General features: G+C 42.3%; 1 protein-coding gene across 1 annotated transcript in view; it reads left to right on the top strand.

Moving 5' to 3' along the window:
- CYFIP2 (cytoplasmic FMR1 interacting protein 2) overlaps positions 1-20,756 on the top strand; it is a 62,562-nt gene extending 41,806 nt beyond the window's left edge. The window contains exons 18-32 of the mRNA XM_075274821.1: positions 1,140-1,296; positions 2,129-2,225; positions 2,395-2,471; positions 3,086-3,194; positions 4,000-4,119; positions 5,746-5,945; positions 6,218-6,305; positions 7,153-7,296; positions 8,108-8,198; positions 9,137-9,267; positions 9,731-9,803; positions 11,108-11,202; positions 17,564-17,802; positions 18,176-18,323; positions 19,416-20,756. Of these exons, the coding sequence (XP_075130922.1) occupies positions 1,140-1,296; positions 2,129-2,225; positions 2,395-2,471; positions 3,086-3,194; positions 4,000-4,119; positions 5,746-5,945; positions 6,218-6,305; positions 7,153-7,296; positions 8,108-8,198; positions 9,137-9,267; positions 9,731-9,803; positions 11,108-11,202; positions 17,564-17,802; positions 18,176-18,323; positions 19,416-19,583 (1,937 nt within the window). The 3' untranslated portion in view covers positions 19,584-20,756. The remainder of the gene's footprint in view (positions 1-1,139; positions 1,297-2,128; positions 2,226-2,394; positions 2,472-3,085; positions 3,195-3,999; positions 4,120-5,745; positions 5,946-6,217; positions 6,306-7,152; positions 7,297-8,107; positions 8,199-9,136; positions 9,268-9,730; positions 9,804-11,107; positions 11,203-17,563; positions 17,803-18,175; positions 18,324-19,415) is intronic.
- The last annotated feature ends 993 nt before the right edge of the window (positions 20,757-21,749 follow it).

Genomic DNA, 21,749 nt, shown 5'->3' with positions numbered 1-21,749 from the left:
ATAAGTGTCCATATCAGCACAACCCCTTTAAAGACACAGTGATAATGGCTAGTACACTGTCTACCAATAAGTATTTGGACACCCATGCAAAAAGATATCTGCAGTCGTGATGTACGTCACGCCTTCCGCCATTAAATAGGAAACAGCATTGGCATTAGTGCATTGGCATTAGTCACATGCAAAATGCCACGAAGTGCAGAGATGTCCGATTTCGAAAAAGGGGTAATTGTCGGGTACCACAGAAATGGTCGATCCTTAAGGGACATAGCAAGCGAACTGAAATACCCAAAATTAACAGTGGCCTATGCAATTACGTAGTGGAAGGTGAACAGTGATTGTCGGAATGTGCCCCAAGTCGGCAGACCCCCGAAACTGGGAGATAGAGACCGATGAGTGCTGGCCAGAGAAACCGCAACCAGCCGATGGCTCACATACACCAGGAGTTTCACCAGGCATCCGGGAGTATTGTGTCGCTCAATACCATCCGTAAGGAAGCGTCTGCTGGTTCTACCAACTATTGTTTAGGAATAAATGCTGTTTTTCTATTCTACCACAGGGGTCCAAATACTTATTGGTATACAGTGTATATTTAACTAGTCTGGGGGGGTATTTTTATACGCCCTCCCCAAGCAGTGTAGGAAGCTGATTATTTTTCTTCAATCTCTTTTTATGTACCCTGCTCTGCTATCCATAGGGTATCACTGGACCCTTGTTTATGGTTGACCATTTAGGATCACTGCTAGGGTCTCCTATCTTATTTTAGTATTATTGTTGGTCAAGCCACAACACATAGGAACATCACAGGTTTGCAAATATTCCCCAAGAAAAAATTGTTTGAGTAAGATAGCTAAAACAAAGTACCAGCCCTTGTCAGAGAAGTCAGGAGTCACACTACAGAACTAACATGGCTGAAAGTTCTACTGGGGCAACAGGACTTTGACACTTGGGCCAGAACCAGATTATTCAAGGCTCCCTAGTAATCACTATGGCTGATATGCCACTGACTGCCCACTATTATCATAACTGGCTACTTTTCCCTCCAGCTTCTAGAATAGAAAGTGGCATCAGAGTGTTTCATGTTCGCTACTAGTTAAAACATGTATGTATATTACGATTTATTACATCCACTCTTATTACAGAGGCTCTCCAGCAATGTTGTGACCTGTCTCAGCTTTGGTTCCGTGAATTCTTTCTTGAACTCACCATGGGAAGACGTATTCAGTTCCCCATTGAGATGTCTATGCCGTGGATTCTGACAGACCACATCCTGGAAACCAAGGAGCCTTCTATGATGGAGTAAGACATTGTTGAGAAGTCCTTTACAGTAGTAGGCCTCATTCCCACATCCCCAAAATCATAGACTGAATGTGGTCCCATTTATTTTAATGACTGCATGTAGACATCTATTTATTTTCCATGGACGTCTGTGGAGAAGGAACAGAGACATGCTCCATTTTGGTCCATTCTGCGGACTATGGAGCTCTATCCTAGTCTATAGGTCAATGAACATGTATAAGTACAAGTATAAGAAATGTAAAAAAAAAAGTTGATCTCTTTTCCATGTATGTGAAAAATGGATCAACCACAGACAATACACGGCCTGAAATTAAGCAGGGAGAGTGCTTACGGCCTACTGTTTATACCTAGGACTGTGTCACTCTCACAGATAGAGGGTAGGGGGATATTTAAGGCAATGTTCTTACCGCTCTGGGAGTTACTGGACATGTTTATAGGCAGTAAGCATGGAGTGCCGTGGAGCTGGAAATTGCAGTGAAAATGAGACATTGGGTCGGCAGCAAGAAAGTTCAGCATTGTTTTAGGTGCCAATGTGAGGTACCAGAGCTGCAGGAGAGACTGGGACGTGTCAGATGGCTAGGACAGGACGAGATAGAGACGGAAGAGCAGAGCAGCCAAGGGAAAGGCAATGTGAGCCCACAAACCGAGGTGGCAGCTGGGTACCTGCAGCTGGAGCCTGCACAAAAAGTGTTACTTTCTGGAGCTGGAACTCTATAGATCTGAGAAGTACTGAGTGTGCTGAAAGTAAAAACATCTGTTGTGTGCGTTTGGTCTGCAGCGGTGGTCTTACACATACTAGACCAGTCACTTGTGTAATGTGTTCCTTCCTCAGGTACGTTCTGTATCCCCTTGACCTGTATAATGATAGTGCCTACTATGCTCTAACCAAGTTTAAGAAGCAGTTCCTCTATGATGAGATTGAAGCTGAGGTAAGTGACTTGCTCATAGTCATAGCTTGTTATGGTTCCTATGGACTACATGTATATTATCTTCTTGGTCTGCTACTTACTCACATATTTTAATCTGTCTTCATGCACTTTCATACTTATATATGTAGGATATTGGTATAACTTATTTTAATTCCTCATTTTATTCCAGGTGAATTTGTGCTTTGACCAGTTTGTGTACAAGTTATCAGACCAGATCTTCGCCTACTACAAGGCCATGTCCGGCAGGTATAGATAAGCATTGGCAACCATAGATTGTATAGAAAGATAATGTATTATTATATTATTATTATTATTGTATGGATAAACACAGGCTCTTTAAATGATGGTTTGTATATGTTCACACTTGACAGATTTGTTGCAGAAATTTCTGCAACTGTTTCATTCATAAGGATAGGGCTTATAGAAATCCAGAGACAACCTTATTCACATGTTCAGATCTGACTTCCAAATGCAGATATTTCTACACATCTGTCACATAGATAATCCTTTAATAGTCTCACTATGGGGAAATTCAATGTGTTACAGCAGCATGGAAATACATCTGTAGTCTGTATGAAATATTTGTCTTAGTTGTGTCCACAACAATCAGACGATTTTCCCTACATGTGTTCAGTACGTACGTGTACATAGCAGGTGGAGCAGGATTCCATTGGCTGAACACAAATCCATGAAAAATGGTTGTGTGCATTGCAGCTTGTCCTTCTTTAGGTCCTTGTGCTGTAGGTGTGCAGTCTGTTCTACACACGGTCAACACATGGACCAGATATATGGCAATGTGACTAAGGACTTAGTGGTATTTGGGGTATATACAGTAAAATATCATTATTTCTTGCTCGCAGCGTTCTGCTAGATAAACGTTTCCGGGCAGAGTGTAAGAACTATGGAGTGATCATTCCCTACCCGCCATCCAATCGCTATGAGACACTGCTGAAGCAGCGGCATGTACAGGTGCGTAAACCTTAGAGCAATTGTCAAGCCCCAAATCGAATTTTCACACAGAATAGATCATCAGTATGTGACCTGTGGGGCCTGACACCGGGACCCCGCACAGATAAGTTGTTGTAGTAGACTCCAGGTGCCAGATACAGCTCATGGACGGGCACTGGTGAGTGTTCGGGTGTCAAGTCCCACAGATCGCATACTGATGACCTAGCCTGGCGCTGGGTCATCAGTATAAAAATTCGATTTTGGGCCAGAAGACCCCTTTAATCTGTATTAGGACCCTTACGTAGTCTATGTAAACAATACAATAATATATAAGAAATTATACAATAAACAAAATACAATACGTAATACAGTACAGTAACATACAATAAATTATATGGTAAAATAATATACATTTAATTACACTGTACAATAAAATGTTACCTTATAATAATATCCAATAAATTATACAATAATATGCACATAATAAATTATACCGTATGATATGCAATAAATTATACTGTACAATAATATGCAGTAAATTATACAATGCATTTTACTTTACGATAATATACAATAAAATATAAAATAAAATCTGCAATAAATTATACAGTATAATAAGACAATAAATTATACAATAATAACAAATACAATAATTTTTACTTGCAATACAATACTATAAATTCAATAAAGTATAAAATAATATATAATACATTATACACTACAATACTATACAATAAATTATACAATAATTTTACTGACAATAAATACATACATTCTGTTCCAATGCCTGAAATCCTATATCCATACATATATATCTTTCTTACAGCTATTGGGCAGATCTATTGACCTGAACAGGCTGATCACTCAGCGAATCTCAGCCGCCATGTACAAATCTCTGGATCAGGCGATCAGTCGCTTTGAGAGTGAAGATCTGACATCTATTGTGGTGAGTGTGGTCTGTCTGCAATAATGCCAGGTCAGGACCATAAAGTGTTGTATGTTCGGGACATCTTTTCATTACGAGGCTCCACCAAAATAGAAAGTGTCTGCTTAGACCCCAGCAATCATCACGCATAGAGCTTTGTGTGAACTTTAGTCATTTTATGGATTTACCTTACACTTCTTCCACGAGTCTATGTTGACTTGTCCACTACATATGATGTTAAAGGGGACCTGTCTCCTCCCATGTCTTAGTAGATAATTGTTTTTCCTTGATATTACATCAGTGTTGCTTCTTTTTTTAGAACATTGCTTTGTGTTGTTCCTCCCATTAATCCTCTGGGAAACACAAATGTATTAACAACTGGGCATAACTATTTTCGTTGTGAGCAAGGTGTATGTCTACAAAGTCTATCAGCACTGAAGGACAGCATTAACCCAATGTAGGGACACATGCTTCTAAGGGCCTGTTCACACGGAGTTAACGCGCTCACATTCTGGCACGTATACACGAGTCAGAATGTGAGTGCTCAAAACAGATCACATTCGTTTCAGTGGGTCATTACAGGCGTATAATGCGCGTAACGACCCATTAAAATGAATGGGATCTGTTTTAAGCGCTCACATTCTGACATGTGTATACGTGCCAGAATGCGAGAGTGTTAACTCCATGTGAACTGGCCCTAACAAGGGGGATGGTAGGACCTAGTTATCTTATTAATTACACATTTCCAGGAGGAATAAGAGAGGGATGGCAGCAGTGGCGTAACTAGGAATGGCGGGGCCCCGTGGTGAACTTTTGACATGGCCCCCCCACCACCGAAGACCTCGACTGACCCCCTCCTACGCATTCCTGCGTGCTCTATTATGCCCCATAGTGGCCCCTGCACACAGTATTATACCCCATAGTGACCCCTGCACACAGTATTATGTCCCACTCTGGACACCCATAAACAATTATTATACTCTGGGGTCTGAAAAGACCCCAGAGTATAATAAGCGGAGACCCAGGGGGGAGAAAAATATAAAAAAATCTCTGTTACTTACCTATCTCCCGGCTCCTACGCTGTCAGCCTCCGAAGTAATCCATCTTCAATGACGTCAGACATCACATGACCCGGGACGCAGACCAGGGTCATGAGACGTCAGACAACTAGGATCTTGGAGAGGTAAGTAACAGTGTTTTTTATGTTTCTTACCTCTCCCGGGCCGCCGATCATTATACTTGGGGGTTCGAAAAGACCCCTGAGTATAATGATAGCAGCGGTAGCGGCTGTCACCGGGCCCCTAATGTCCCGGGCCCTGTGGCAGCTGCCTCTGCTGCTACGGCGTTAGTTACGCCACTGGATGGCAGAATTCAGATGCTCCATAATAGTTACCAGAAATGCAGGTATTTACTAACTGGGATGTCAGAAGAAGTGACAGGTCCTCTTTAAAGGGATTGCACTCATGGGCTAACACTAATGTGGAAGTAGTGTCCATTTACAGGTGATGGGACAACCATGCAGACATGACAACATCAATACCATCATGGATGCATCACCTGGTTTATTGCATGTCCAATGGTTTGGGATTTCCAATAATTCATGATCACTTTTTCTTTCTACCATCTTTATAACCTCCATGTCTTTAGGAACTGGAATGGCTTCTTGACATCAACCGTCTGACGCACCGCCTCCTATCCAAACACTTAACATTGGACAGCTTTGACGCCATGTTCCGAGAGGCCAATCACAACGTATCCGCTCCGTATGGTAGAAACACACTGCACGTCTTCTGGGAGCTCAACTTCGACTTCTTACCCAACTATTGCTACAATGGCTCAACCAACCGGTGGGTGAAACACTTAGAAGTGGGGGAGCACCTTATTTATCCTGCACATGGGGATGGATTTTAGGGTAGATCGGTTTGGTTAGATTGCGGTTTGGGCATCAATTTTTGCAAAATGCGATAATTGAAAATTACAGCAAACAAACGTGATTGAAGAGCATTGTGTGACTGTACCCTTACAGCCTATGTGTGTCATGGATGTTAATGTATACAACTATGCCATTTATATGATGTGTCTGGTTATAAAATTTAACCCTTTACCTCTCCTTTTTCAGGTTTGTCCGTACAGCTATCCCTTTCACACAGGAGCCGCAGCGAGACAAGCCAGCCAATGTACAGCCTTATTATCTGTATGGGTCAAAGGTCAGTCTCTCCCATTACTGAATCGGTCTGTAACAAGTATCGCCATGAATAGATGGCTTCTCTGTATAGTTGATTGTAGTCTGAAGGTAGTAATGGCCATACACTTTAGATGTCGTATGTTGTCCAAATTCACCAACCCCCTCCCCCACCATAATGTGAATGAAACCCTTGGTAAATGTCAGGGGTGATAAAGATTGGGCAGCTGGATTTCAGCATGCTCTGTCCTTTAGTTAATTACAGAAATAAGCCACCATAGGTGTCTGACTGTAATATACTCCCTATTCCTATTGCAGCTCAGCAGAGCCAAGTGTGTCTGTATATGGGGGATCAGGAGAGATTGTGTATGATTGACTGGGGATTTGAGCAATAGCTATCTCATGTATATGGACAGTCTAAGACTCAACACTATACAGTAATACCCCAAAAATGTGTTGTGATCACCTCTGCCAGCATGATATACATTTCTATACTATTTTATAACACAGTCTTCTGCACTATTACATACAGTAACATTTAATAAAAGAACTGTAACATACCGCATGTGTTTGTAACATGGGAGCCTATGGGCAATGTATGCCACAGTATGGCATCCATTGAAGTTCCATTTTGAGAAATCCTGCCAACATAAACCTCCGATAAGACACAAAAATCGCAGAGTAAATTCACCCTTAATTCTTCAGGGCCCAATTTTCAGCCACTTGTTGTATCAGACAGTACTTGGGCAGCATTATTACTGTTCTCCATATTATCAGTGGCCTGCTACATAGCATTATCTTATTATTACAAAGCAGTGATTGACCTTACATTGACTTTGGACTGTCATTTTTTTTTTTTACCCTCTTTGTAGCCTCTCAATATAGCCTACAGCCACATCTACAGTTCATACCGAAATTTTGTGGGTCCACCACACTTTAAAACCATCTGCCGCTTGCTGGGATATCAGGGGATTGCTGTAGTGATGGAGGAACTACTAAAGATTGTCAAAAGTCTGGTAAGATGGGGGTGCCATATTTGGGTTTGGTTATTTTTTGCTTGGGCTGGCGCTTTCAATAAATGATTGAGGATGAATTTAATACAGAGTGAAGATGAGACTGGTTACCATCACCTAAAATGACTATACTGTATTGTTGGGACAGTTCTAGCCGGTCTTAGAACCATTATTTGATCTCCGGATCATGCATCTGTGTTCTCCAACCTGTTCCTGTTTTAAAACTCCCAGAATAAGGGTGAATTCAAACTGAGTAAACGCTAGCTTATTCTGAACGTAAAACACGTTCAGAATAAGCGGCGTCTAAAGCAGCTCCATTCATTTCTATGGGAGCGGGGATACGAGCGCTCCCCATAGAAATGAATGGGCTGCTTCTTTCACTCCGAGCAGTCCCATTGAAGTGAATGGGGAGTGCCGGCGTGTACGCTCCGGCATGAGCAGAGCTTGCCGTATACGCCGGCACTCCCCATTCACTTCAATGGGACTGCACGGAGTGAAAGAAGCAGCCCATTCATTTCTATGGGGAGCGCTCGTATCCCCGCTCCCATAGAAATGAATGGAGCTGCTTTAGACGCCGCTTATTCTGAACGTGTTTTACGTTCAGAATAAGCTAGCGTTTACTCAGTGTGAATTCACCCTAACTGATAAAAGTGTCCGAATAAGCTGGGACTTGTATTTTTACAACAGCTTGAAAGGCTCAGAATACATAGCACTTAATCTAGAACATTTGTGAATGTTTCTAGAAATTCTAGGTAATCTAGGACTTTAAGATATATTATATAATTGTTATCTACCCATGTCTTTCCTTCTACAGCTTCAAGGTACTATATTGCAATATGTGAAGACTCTCATTGAGGTTATGCCAAAAATCTGTCGCCTGCCTCGCCATGAGTACGGATCTCCAGGTAAAGCCTGATTGAATATATAAGGAAATAAGGGAAGCAATGTGTCTGAAACCTCCACAGCCTTTATCACAGGGTTATATTCTACTACGGCCCATATTTACTATCCAGGCCGTGCCTAGAATGTGGACAAAAATACGACTCACCAAGGCGCATTTTTGGCACGTGATGAGTTATCTAAACCTCTGCCCCCTGCATTAGTCTCTGCATTTAAGGATTTCTTCACCTGCAACTTCGGTTACTGAGGGTCAAAATTTATTTATTTTTTATTATCCCTAATTGTAAAGGACCAGTCACTATGGGCCTATACAGACAGATGATTTTCTCTTCTATCATTGGGTGGGACAGTCAGATGCACAGCAGCCGGAGGGCGTTATCGGCCGTTGTTGCAGCCCTCAATGCCGTCACGAATGGCAGAGAGGTTTAGCCCAAGTCAGTCAACTTTCTCCCACCTACATTTTGTTCCTACAGCTGGTGTGGCTAACACAAAGGTAGATTTGTGTACAGGCACACCTACATGCACAAGAATTATTTTATATGCTACAGTCAATACAGTTGATAACAGGGGGCAATATCATGAACAAAAGTCCATGGTAACCCCTTCCCCTGGGGTCATCCGAAGTGACATGGACAGCCATCACTGCTGTCTCTCTGGATATCTCCTGCTCCAGGTGAACTTTAATGCACTTACCCCCAGAACTCTGTGTGTGTGTGTGTCGGAAGGGGGATGTTAAGACTGTCATAAAAAATGCTCCCTTTGCAGGGGCCTTACTTAAAGTTCCTGGGCAAAATATGTGACTCTGCCCCTTCCTACCTTATGACATTTAGATTCATGGTATAGTTAAGTTATAGAGGAACCTTTGGGGTGCCCTCAGGGTCCAGGGCCCAGTAGAAATAGCTACTGATGCAACCCCTAGTCCCTATGTATTATTGACTTATAGGCATTCTGGAGTTCTTCCACCACCAGCTGAAGGACATCATTGAGTATGCTGAACTGAAGACAGATGTGTTTCAGAGCCTGAGAGAAGTGGGCAACGCTGTGCTCTTCTGTCTGCTCATCGAACAAGCTTTGGTAAGAACTTCATAAACTGCATTGGTTTTTCATGTTATTTCAGATATTCCAAATGAGAACTTTCCAATATACTTCCTGTATCAATGTCTTATGTTTTTCCATATCTCTGCTTTCTATCTTTCAACAGGAACCTTCCATGTGGCTAATAATTCAGACATGGCCATATGTAGGACACACACATGTTTCATCACAATACAGTTATCAGAACTGTGTTCTCAGCAATACACTTGTGTGTCCCTCACATGACCAGGACTAAGTTATTATCCATTGGCAATACCTATGAAGTGATAGCAAGCAGAGATATTGAAAAATCTTGAGCAGTTAATACAAAATGTAAGGATGGAGAAAGGGCACATAGCAATTGGATCATCAGTCTATGGATAGAATAGGATAATACAAGTAAATAGTCATTTTATCTGCCACAATATATATTTTGCTATATTCTTCTTGTACCTATTTCCAGTCACAGGAAGAGGTATGTGATCTGCTACATGCTGCACCTTTCCAGAACATCCTACCGCGTGTATACATAAAAGGTATGTCCTGCCTATTAACATATGGGTAACAGAAAATAGTAAGGTCTTATAATTATAGTTTTTTCTGGACTTTGATGACCTATGAATAACCTAAAGATAGTTTATCCATATCAATATTAGATCAGTGAGGGTCCAACTCCCTTCATCCAAATCAAATCAAACAGGCTTTATTGGCACGTCCGAATAGATATTTGGCATTGCCTAAGCTAGTAAAGTGTGGGGGGGGAGTTGGATTCGGGTGGGTGAGTGGTGGGTATGGGGGGGGGGGGGTATAACAGTCCGTGGAGTCTCGTCTTCCTCTTAGTTGGTGACCGCTATATGGGGAGGTGGGGTGGGGTGATGAACTGATTAAAGGGGTTGTCCCATCACAAGGATCCTATCTATACTGCTTGTTAATGTGGATGTAAGACTTTTCCTAAATACATTGCTTCAGCAAAACTGCTTTGTTTGTCCACTATTTTACTTTATTCAATTCTTTGTGGCCACATCCCTGACTTAGCTGCTCATGAGTCAAGTGATGTAGCTGCCTGCTGCCAGGGGGGAGGGAGGAGGGGCTAAGTGCACGGGAGCGAGCCTGTGTATCTAGCTATTCCTTTGTCTACACCACATGACCTAGGTCCCTGCACTCAGATAGGGGAGAGGAGCTGCTTGCATTTCTTCTGTTCTCCCAGTTATCAGGCTAGCTAATTCAATTGTGTTCATTATGGCAGAGACAGGCAGTCTCTGTATGTAACACAGAATGGAGTTGCTGCTGCCTGTACTTCATAGTCCAATATGGGTGGGCGGGGCTACATGCAAATTTGGGGCGGAGCTAAATGGCAGGTTGCATGTGAAACCCTGCCCACCAAATGATGCAAGAAACCAGGAAGAAAGAAGATTTTACAGCAGTAAAGACTGCTGAGTATGCGACGTGGGAATACCCCTTTAAAGGATTCATGACATTCTTGGAGCAGGTACAGCACCAGACATTTTGTAGTGGCTTTGAAAGGTACTGCAGCTATTTTCTATTTAATTAAATAGCCGCAGTACCATTAACGTCCACTACATAATGTACGGCGCTGTTCCAGAGCATTGTGGTATCGTCAATCAAGCTGATTAGTGGATGTTCCAGGAGCTAGACCCCCCATCAATCTGTTATTAATAACCTTTCCAACAATGTGTATAAAATATATTATATGTACCAGCCCCAGAGTTAACAATACAGCATAAATAGGAACAACTAAAACCTAAATACTTTTTCCTGGGAAACATATCTGAGCATTTTGCAGGGCTATGTATTTACCTTAGGTTTTTTTCTCAATTAGAGGGGGAACGTCTGGAGGTGAGGATGAAGCGGCTTGAGGCTAAGTATGCTCCGCTGCATCTAGTCCCATTGATTGAGAGATTGGGCACACCACAGGTAAGGACGTCATCAGCACTGGATAGGTAACGGCAATGATAATAGGGTCACTGCCACATAAAGATGAGAATCGTGGTGAGCCACTAGGGTCCCTGGTGGTGGAGCTATAACTATGGAAGTCTTCCTTAGACTTTAGGCTGTGAATGTATTTTATTATTTTATTATTGCTCAGTGGGCCCTAGTGACTTCCTAATGACTAAATACAGCGGGCTATTCGGTTCCCCTTTAATACTTTCACTGCCAAGACAATTCTTATAATTTAGACAAACTTGAAATATAAAATTAGACAATACTATATCCTATATTGATAAGATCCGTCAGGAAATTACTGCCCAAGCCGCAGGTGGCATTGATCCCACCACCTACCATAGCAATGATCCCCTCACCAACCGCACTTCAGACTGTCCATTCTCATCTTTTGAACCTGTTACAGAAGAGGAAGTCTCCCAACTACTTTCTTCATCTCGCCCTACAACCTGCAGCAGTGACCCCTTCCCCTCACACCTTCTCCAATCTCTGTCGCCTGCTGTCACTACTTACCTTACTAAAATATTTAACCTCTCTCTCTCTTCTGGAATCTTCCCATCCTCCTTCAAGCATGCTGTTATAACCCCGCTATTGAAAAAACCCTCCCTGGACTCATCCTGTGCTGCTAACTATCGACCTGTCTCTAACCTCCCCTTCATCTCTAAACTCTTGGAACGCCTGGTCTATTCTCGTTTAATCCGCTATCTCTCTGCTAACTCTCTGCTTGACACCTTACAATCTGGCTTCCGCGCTCTGCACTCTACTGAAACGGCTCTCACAAAAGTCTCCAATGATCTCCTAATGGCTAAATCCAATGGCAACTTCTCTCTTCTTATTCTTCTGGACCTCTCTGCAGCTTTTGACACTGTTGACCATCAACTCCTCCTCACTATGCTCCGCTCAGTTGGCCTCAATGATACTGCGCTCTCCTGGTTCTCCTCTTACCTCTCAGACCGCACTTTCAGTGTATCATTTGCGGGCTCTGTTTCCTCCCCTCTTTCCCTTGCTGTTGGGGTTCCTCAGGGCTCGGTCCTAGGCCCCCTGCTCTTCTCTCTCTACACAGCCCCCATTGGACAAACCATTGCCAGATTTGGTTCAGGTACCATCTTTATGCTGATGACACCCAATTATACACATCTCTCTGCTGTCTCAAATATCATGTCCTCACTCTATCTGAAACTAAATCTCTCCAGGACTGAACTACTACTGTTTCCACCATCTAATAGATCTGTCCCTGATATTTCCATTGCAGTCTCAGGCCTTACTATAACTCCTAGGCAGCAGGCCCGGTGCCTTGGGGTCATGTTTGACGCAGACCTTTCCTTCACACCTCATGTTGAATCACTCGCACGTTCATGTCACCACCACCTCAAAAACATCTCCAGAATACGCCCTTTCCTTACCAGAGATACACTAAAGACACTCATTGTCTCTCTGATTCAGTCTCGCCTTGACTACTGTAACTCCTTACTAATCGGTCTTCCCCTTACTAAACTCTCCCCTCTACAATCTATTCTGAATGCAGCGGCCAGGCTCATCTATCAGTCTAGACGCTACAGCGATGCCTCTGGTCTGTGCCAGTCGTTACATTGGCTGCCTATTCAATATAGAATAAAATATAAAGTTACCACTCTCATCCACAAGGCTCTCCATAATGCTGCACCTCCCTACATTGCCTCCCTCATCTCTGTCTACCGCCCAACCCGTGCTCTCCGCTCACTCAATGACCTAACACTTACATCCTCTATTATCAGAACCTCCCACACTCATATACAAGACTTCTCCCGAGTTGCACCACTTCTCTGGAATGCTCTACCCCGGACAATCAGATTAACTCCCAATTTCTACAGTTTCAAACGCAAACTAAAGACGCATCTTTTCAGACAAGCCTATCACAATGTCTAACGTAAACCCTTAACCCTCCTCTGTCCCCGCTCCCACATTACCCCACATGATATGATGTCATCTCAGGATAACTTTATAGGTCCAAGCTCCATCCACATGTTACAGGACATGACTGGTGATGGCTCATAAAGTCTTATGTTTGTGTAATGACAGTCACCTCTATTACAAAGTGTCTGACCTCTGTATAAGTAATACCGCCCCTGCTACCTCTTGTCACCCCCTCTACCTCATAGATTGTAAGCTCTTGCGAGCAGGGCCCTCAGTCCCATTGTGTGAAATGATTCTCTTTGTAATGTATCTGTCTGTATTTGAACCCTACAAATTTTACAGCGCTGCGGAATATGTTGGCGCTATATAAATAAAATGTATTATTATTATTATCCTCATATACCTATATATCTTGGTACACTGTATAAATGCCACCCAGCACTTTACAATATCAGCACTTCCCTCTATTTTCCTTTGAAGTTTAACATTTGTTTGTTATGTAGTTTTGTGAGAAAGGATTCAATATAACGTGTAGTTTATTTTTTTAACCCTTTCCCGACATTCGCCGTAATAGTACGGCGCTGCTGGGAAGGGCTTCCCGCAAACTGCCGTACTATTACTGCGGATGCATGGTGCGCACACAGAAACTGTGTGCGCACCATGCACAGCGGGTGTCAGCCGTAATACACGGCTGACAATGCCCCGTAACACCCGCGGTCGGAACCGGGTCCGATCGCGGGTGTTAACCCCTGAGATGCCGGTGATCAACATGACCGCCGGCACCTCGGGGGTTTCGTTCTAAAATGGTGCCGATCGGCACCCCCCGCGCCGGTTTCGGGGGGTGCCGGTGTTCGTAGGGGGCAGCCCGGGGTCTGATCAGTGACCCCGGGTCTGCCCCTTCACTTACCCCGTCCTCGCGCCTGGCCGATCCTGCCGTAAATGAAGCTGTCAGCCTGTGCGTCTACATAAGCTGACAGCTTCCTCTACACTGCAATACACGTGTAACACATGTATTGCAGCGTATATCTATTGAAGCAGTGATCAGCCGATCACTGCTTCAATCCCCCATGGGGACAGAAAAAAAAGTTGGACAAAAGTAAAAATAAAAAAGTTTAAGTTTAAAATAAAATAGAAATAAATAAAGCCCCAAAAATCCCATTTTCCCCATATAAAATGTTTTATTATGTAAAATAAAGAAAAATAGAAAAAAACATTACATATTTGGTATCGCCGCATCCGTAATAACCTGAACAATAAAATTAAAACATTATTTAACCCGAACGGCGAATGTCGGTAAAAAAAAACGTAGAAAACCGCACAAAATAATGATTATTCACCTCCTTTCCCTTACAAAATGTTCAATAAAAAGTAATCAAATGGTCAGATGAAAACCAAAATGGTACCAATAAAAAGAAGAGGTCTTCCCGCAAAAAATAAGCCCTCAACCAGCTCTGTCTAGCGAAAAATAAAAACGTTATGCCTTTCAGAAGATGGCGATGCAAAAACAATAGATTTTTTTCCCCGAATTGAATTCTATTCTGCACAAATAGCAACACATTAAAAAATCATATAAATGAGGTATCGCCGTAACCGTACCGACCCGCAGAATAAAGGTAACATGTTACTTATGCTGTATGCTGCACGGGAAAAAAAATAAATGCTAAAAAGCAATGCCAGAATTGATGTTTCCTTTTACATCCCACCCAGAAAGAGTTAATAAAATGTAGTCAATAAGTTACAGGCCCCAAAATGGTGGCATTGAAAAGTACATCTAATACCGCAAACAGCAAGCCCTCATATGGCCACATTGCCAGAAAATAAAAATAAAAATCTACCTTGTACAATGTGAAGACAAAAACCCCAAAAGTCGCCAAATCATTAGGACATAAGTGGCTGCGACTAGAAGGAAATGTATAAGCGGTGCGAGCGTTTTCAGGGGACACCCCATATTTAGAGCTTATGAGAGATAATACACCAGCGCTGATCCCCCAGAATGCCCCTCTTCCCCGTCCGCTTCATAGGAGCTAGTGGGAAAATAGAATGGGATTTGGTGTACCCAATTTACTCCGCACAGCTTACACATTCACTTCGGGGTTATTAATGCTCACTACATCACTTGATGAATTCTTTGAGGGGTGCAGTTTTCAAAACGGGGTCACTTTCTAGAGGTTTCCACTGTTTTGACACCTCAAGGGCTTTGTAAATGCGACATGGTTGCTGAAACTGATCGCAGCCAGATCTGCCCTCTAAAAGCTCCTTGGCGCGCCTTCCCTCCTGCGTCTCGCTGTGCGTCCATATATTAGTTTACACCCACAAGTGGGGTATTATGGTAGTCGGGAGAACTTGCCTAACAAATTGTGGGATGCGTTTTCTCCTTTAACCCCTTGTGAATGTGCAAATTCTAGGGCTAAACGAAAATATTAGTAAAATAAATTCAAATTTGAAAATTTCACCTCCATTTTGTATTAATTCCTGTTAAGCACTTAAAGGGTTAAATTACTAGGTATATGTTGTTTTGGCTTATTTAAGGGGTGCAGTTTTGAAAATGGGGTGATTTATGGGGGGCTTTAATACAAGGGTCTTTCAAAACGCCTTCATAACTGGACTAGGCCCTTTAAAAAATGGGTTTTGGAAATTTCTTGAAAATTTTGAATATTGTTGTTTCACTTGTAAATCTTATAATGTCCGTAAAAATTAAAAGGGTGCCTAAAGTTTGATGCCGACATAAAGCAGAGATCTGGAACATGAGATTTATGATATAATTTTGGCGGTCTGACTATCTGTATGTAATGTACATCATTTCAAACTTTATAAAATGCATATTTTTCAAAATTTCCACCAAATTTCCAATTTTTTCATAATTAAACACAAAACATATCAACCAAAATTTACCACTAACATGAAGTACAATGTGTTACGAAAAAACAATCTTAAAATCACTTTGGTAAGTTAAAGCGTTCCAAAGTTATTGCCACATAAAGTGACACATGTCAGTTTTGAAAAATCGAGCTTGGTCAGGAAGTCAAAAAGTGCCATCGGCGGGAAGGGGTTAAAGGGGCTCTATCACTAGGAAAAGTCATTTTTAACTAATCACATCCTTGCGTAGCCTTTAGAAATGCTACTTCACACCTACCTTTAGTATGTAGATTGCCTCAGTGGTGTCTGAATAAGTCAGTTTTTATTCATATGCTAATGAGCTTCCAGCCAGCACAGGAAGTTCCGAGCAGCACTCGTCTCTGCTATTATCTCCTATGTGTGTGTGCAAACAGGAAGCTGAGTCATCAGCAGCAGCCTGTGCTGTATACACCCATAGGAAACAATAGCAAAGAGGGTGCATGATGCATCGTGCACCCAGTCTAATTAGCATATGAATAAAAATGGACTTATTCAGAAACCACTGAGGTAATGTACATACTAAAGGTAAGTGTGGAATAGCATTCTTAAAGGCTATGCAAGGATGTGATTAGTTAAAAATGACTTTTCCCAATGATAGAGCCCCTTTAATCTCTCCTCTTTCTATACTTAGAAGCAGCCATCTTGTCATGAAGGTGGTCCTACATAATGACTGACAGTCCTCCATATATTGCGACATACAGAGATGGCTGTCAATCACTGATATGCCCACCACATGATAATATGGTTGCTTCTTATAATTCCTAGCATAGAAAGGGCAAATATATAAATGTATGATATAGAAGTTTATATTGTATCCCTCGGTTATTTATAATCTAACAATTTTTTACAACCTAACATTGTTTCTGCCATTACTACCTCCTGGGTTGGCCATCCCATAATCTGACTACTCCCCATGCACATGACCGAGTCTGCTTCCAATGTTGGGCCAAGTTTGCTGCAGAATGCATTGGATGACACTCGGAGGTTCCTCTATAACCACCTTTTCTTCACCCACAAAGAATGTCTCCTGGTTCTTTGTAGACCTGCCCTCCCCATGGTTACTGGAGGCTGTAAGAAGGAGATGACAGTAGCTGATCTCTTCCTTACACACACAGAACCATGTAAACATAAGGGCAAATCACGTCACAATCCATCATCCATTTAACAGATCAGTTTTACGGATGTAAAAAATGGATCCTAAAAACAGATGCAAATGATGGACATATGGTCAAAGAAAAGAAACAACGTATCCATTTTCGTGTTTTTTTTTTTTTATTTTGTAGGACGTATTAAACTTTTGAGCCACCCATCAAAAAAAAAAAAGATGGCCAGAAACGGACCTATTATTTTATCATTGACTTTCTGTAAACAGTTATCCATCCGATTCCATCCATTTTCAGCATCCACAGTTTGCATCCTTAAAACAGATCCTTTAAATAGATGTTTAAAATGTGATGTGAGCAGCTCCTAAAACTTGTTCTTCTGCTCCCCAATTTCAAAGGAATGCTTCTCCCCAAAAGTCTAATATGTTGATGTTCTTTTACAGCAAATCGCTATCGCAAGAGAAGGCGACCTACTGACTAAGGAGAGACTGTGCTGTGGTCTCTCCATGTTTGAAGTTATCCTGACTCGGATACGCAGTTACCTGCAAGACCCTATATGGCGTGGCCCTCCCCCTACTAATGGAGTGATGCATGTAGACGAGTGCGTGGAGTTTCACCGACTCTGGAGCGCCATGCAGTTTGTTTACTGTATTCCTGTGGGGACAAATGAATTTACAGCAGAGTGAGTAACTGGGCCATGTACAGTATGGTGCCACTAGAAGGCGACCTTCAAGTGTTAAATCTCTTATACGAAACACTTAATGGAGGAAATTTTATCTGTGTGTACATGTATAGTGTATATGTGCATCTGTATATAAGATAGATAGATAGATAGATAGATAGATAGATAGATAGATAGATAGATAACCTATTCCACACAATTCATACTGCATGCAAGTCAAGTAATATGAGATAATGGTAATGATTTTAGGACAGTTGTAAAAAGTGGACATCCCCTTTAAGAAACCTAATAATTGAAGGATGAAAATCCCAACTATTTTGACATCTGCAAAGGTTGCAGCTAATGAGTTACCTTATTTTCTCCCTTCATTTAGGCAGTGCTTTGGAGATGGCTTGAACTGGGCGGGTTGCGCCATTATTGTGCTACTCGGACAGCAGCGCCGCTTCGATCTGTTTGATTTCTGTTATCACCTTCTGAAAGTCCAGAGGCAGGATGGGAAGGATGAAATTATTAAAAATGTGGTAAGTACACTCATGGTGAGGGGGCATTTATTACAGAAATGCTTGTAATGGATCATAGAATTGGAGTATGAGCACTAGGCTATGCAAAAATTAAAGGGTTTGTCCCAAAGACCCCCATTCTTGTGATCTGTGAGGGTTCTAGCAGTGGGACCCCCAGCAATCAAACACCTTTCATTTTGGGACACTCCCTTTGAATGTTCAGCAGTCATGCTTGTGTGACACCCAAACTGTTAAAATGTAGTCACTCTGATATTAAGCCCCATGCTTCACCCCCTCTGGCCCTGGACTAAGCATTGTATACATTTTTCCAGGAGTATTCCTGTAACCAATATCCTAATACAGGTGTTTAGTTTAACAATTTCGAGTTGTCACCATAAAGCTAAACCTGAATGTTCACTTTTAGCCTACAGCTAATCCTCGTGATTCCTCCATACACGTGCACACAGAGAGCAAATGTTCTGAATAGGGACAGGGGAGTAAGCTGCTGGCAGACATCTCTGCGGCTGGTGATCTCCCTGAGAAGAAAAGGATTGGGCATGCTGAAATCCAAGTCCAATACTTCTTTATTTCCTTACTATACACATGAGATGATTGTCTGGTCCTGTCTGAATCATTGGATTGGCTGACTACCGTGTATGGTCAGCTTAAAGGGATTTGCTGGGCCAAGAATAATTATGATCTATGCTAAAGATAGGTCATCAATATCAGATGAGTAGGGGTCTGACAGTTGGCTCCCCCACTAATCAGCTGTTCTTAGCAGCCAATACATGGAGAAAGGAACAGGAAGCAGATAGCACCGTTCTTTGTGTAGTGGCCAGACCAGGGACTGCAGATCAGCTCCTATTCACTTGAAAATGAGCTACATTGCAATGACTCAGTTCTGCCACTACACAGAGAACAGCGCTGTTTGCTTCCTGCTCCTTTAAGAACCACTGATTGATGGTGGTGCCGGGTGTCGAACCCCCCACTCTTCTAATATTGATGACCTGACTTAAGGACAGAATATCAATATTTGTATCCTGCAAAACTCCTTTAATATCAAACCACTTTATTTCTTTGACCATTGCTCTTCTCTTGTCATCTTTTCCCCAGCCACTGAAGAAAATGGCAGACAGAATACGAAAGTATCAGATCCTGAACAACGAAATCTTTGCAGTCCTGAATAAATACATGAAATCCGTCGAGAGCGACAGTTCCACGGTGGAACATGTACGATGCTTCCAACCCCCCATCCATCAGTCACTGGCTACCACCTGCTGAAGGGAACGCAGACGAGACTTACTGGACAATTTTGACAAATTCTATAATGTTGTGGTGCATGTTCGTCCTGTTTACACCTTCATGATGCTATGGAAACAACAGGACTGTACAGGAAGTAGCCATGTCAAGGGGTGTGTGATGAAAGTCACTCCTATCAGGGTCTGTGGTGGTTAGTTATCAATAATTCAATCACCGCCAGAGTTTGCCGAGGTCTTGTGACGACAGAGCAGTATCAATGGTTTTATACTGGTTTCAACCAAGTTTTAAGTATTTTTTTGATCTACTAAACATAGACATTATACCGGGGGTTCGAGGGATTGTCCATAATTGTGTTGTAAAGCTACAGGAAAGGACTAGATGATGTGCTTGAACTTTGTAATACTTGTCTGCATATGGGCAGACATGCTATATGTACAGTTGCACAAGGGCCTAGTAGGTGAAAGGGCCCACTGCCATCCTAAAAGCAGTTTCCTACTATTACACCTACTGATGATTTGTTAAGGATATATAATGATAATAACAAGGGGCCTATATACTGTTCTTGCACAGGGGTCCATTGAGGAGCCCAAAGAACAGACGGAGATCACAGCTGAGGGCGCAGGTGTCCAGTACCAGCATGTCCATAGGTGAGGACTGCGTACACAGATCACTATGTACCTAACCCTTCGTATGGACCTGCTGTGTATCCACGCCTCTACACAGAGTCCCAGATTTGCCCTCCATATTACTGTGAGACATATAAACCCAAGCACATCCTAGCTTTAGTTGTACATTCCAGAGGACCCCTTTAATCGCCGCGCCGTCAGTGTCTAACCACAAACTTGTTAACTGCCCTATTTATTGTGACTGTACAGTGTTGTGGTGATCTCATCTGCGCTTGAAGAATATTTTGCCAACTTACCTACTTATACATGTCGTCGGTGGGTTCAGTTTACCAGTGTGGGGCAGGGGGAGGCCGACCAGTGTCGTCCACTAACCGCTTGTCATACACACTCATATTGTATTGCTGATATATTATTTTTTATTATTGGTTAACAGAATTGTATTCATGTATTGTGGTAACTTAATTTTTTATAGGTTTTTTTTCTTGGTCTTTGATTTTAAGGAGAAGTCACACGATATAGTTCTTTTGTTAAATTATTTTGCCTCCTCGCTTGTGAATAAAAAGAAAGTTAAATTCTCAGAAATAGACATGTGACTGCTTTTATCCAGTGAGGGTCGGGATTCCTTTACACAGTCTTTTTGTGGTAGTTTCTTGCTTAAAAAAATAATAATTTTCAAGCATTTTTTTGTGGTGACATATTTTGCCCACAGATCTTTTGACATACCCGCTATACCCAGAGCATGCTGTGATTTGGAAAAAAAATGCATTGGAACCAAAAAACTACAGCTGAGTTTAAGGGCCAGTTCACACGGAGTTAACGGGCTCGCATTCTGGCACGTATACACATGTCAGAATGTGAGCGCTCAAAACAGATCTCATTCATTTCAATGGGTCGTTACCGGCGTATAACGCGTAATTTTGCGTCTGTATACGTGCCAGAATGTGAGCGCGTTGACTCCATGTGAACTGGCCCTAACAAGGGGGATGGTAGGACCTAGTTATCTTATTAAATACACATTTCCAGGAGGAATAATAGAGGGATGGCAGCAGTGGCGTAACTAGGAATGGTGGGGCCCATTAACTCCGTGTGAACTGGCCCAAAGGGTATGTTCACACAGAGTTTTTTGCAGGCCGATATTGAGGATCTCAAGCTTCAGGGGCCTTAAGACAAGAGACTGCCTGTAGTAGACCATCCCTTTAAACATTATATTCATTGTAATAACAAGTAGACGCTACAAGTAGACACGTAGACTGCAGTGGGTGCCATATTAGCAATCTGTACACCAACAGTATGAGACGGGTGCCTTGGGCCTTTCAGGCTGGATCTCTCTAAGCGACCACCCTACATCTATACAAGACCTTTGCCTGTCCATGTAGAACATGTCTTCAGAAACATCTAATAATCTATAATATTTTGTAATCATTTGAAAGAAAAGCCCGTAAACCATCTCGAAATGACTAGACTTTTGTGGCCCATTATTATAGGTCAGAGCCTGGGCCCTCCAGAGGATCCTCTGGTATTTTGGTGGACCAATTCAAGCCTGTACACCAGGTAGCCATGA

This window comes from Leptodactylus fuscus, chromosome 5 (genome assembly GCF_031893055.1).
Source record: "Leptodactylus fuscus isolate aLepFus1 chromosome 5, aLepFus1.hap2, whole genome shotgun sequence".
NCBI lineage: Eukaryota > Metazoa > Chordata > Amphibia > Anura > Leptodactylidae > Leptodactylus > Leptodactylus fuscus.
This window is presented reverse-complemented; position numbering and strand designations above follow the sequence as displayed.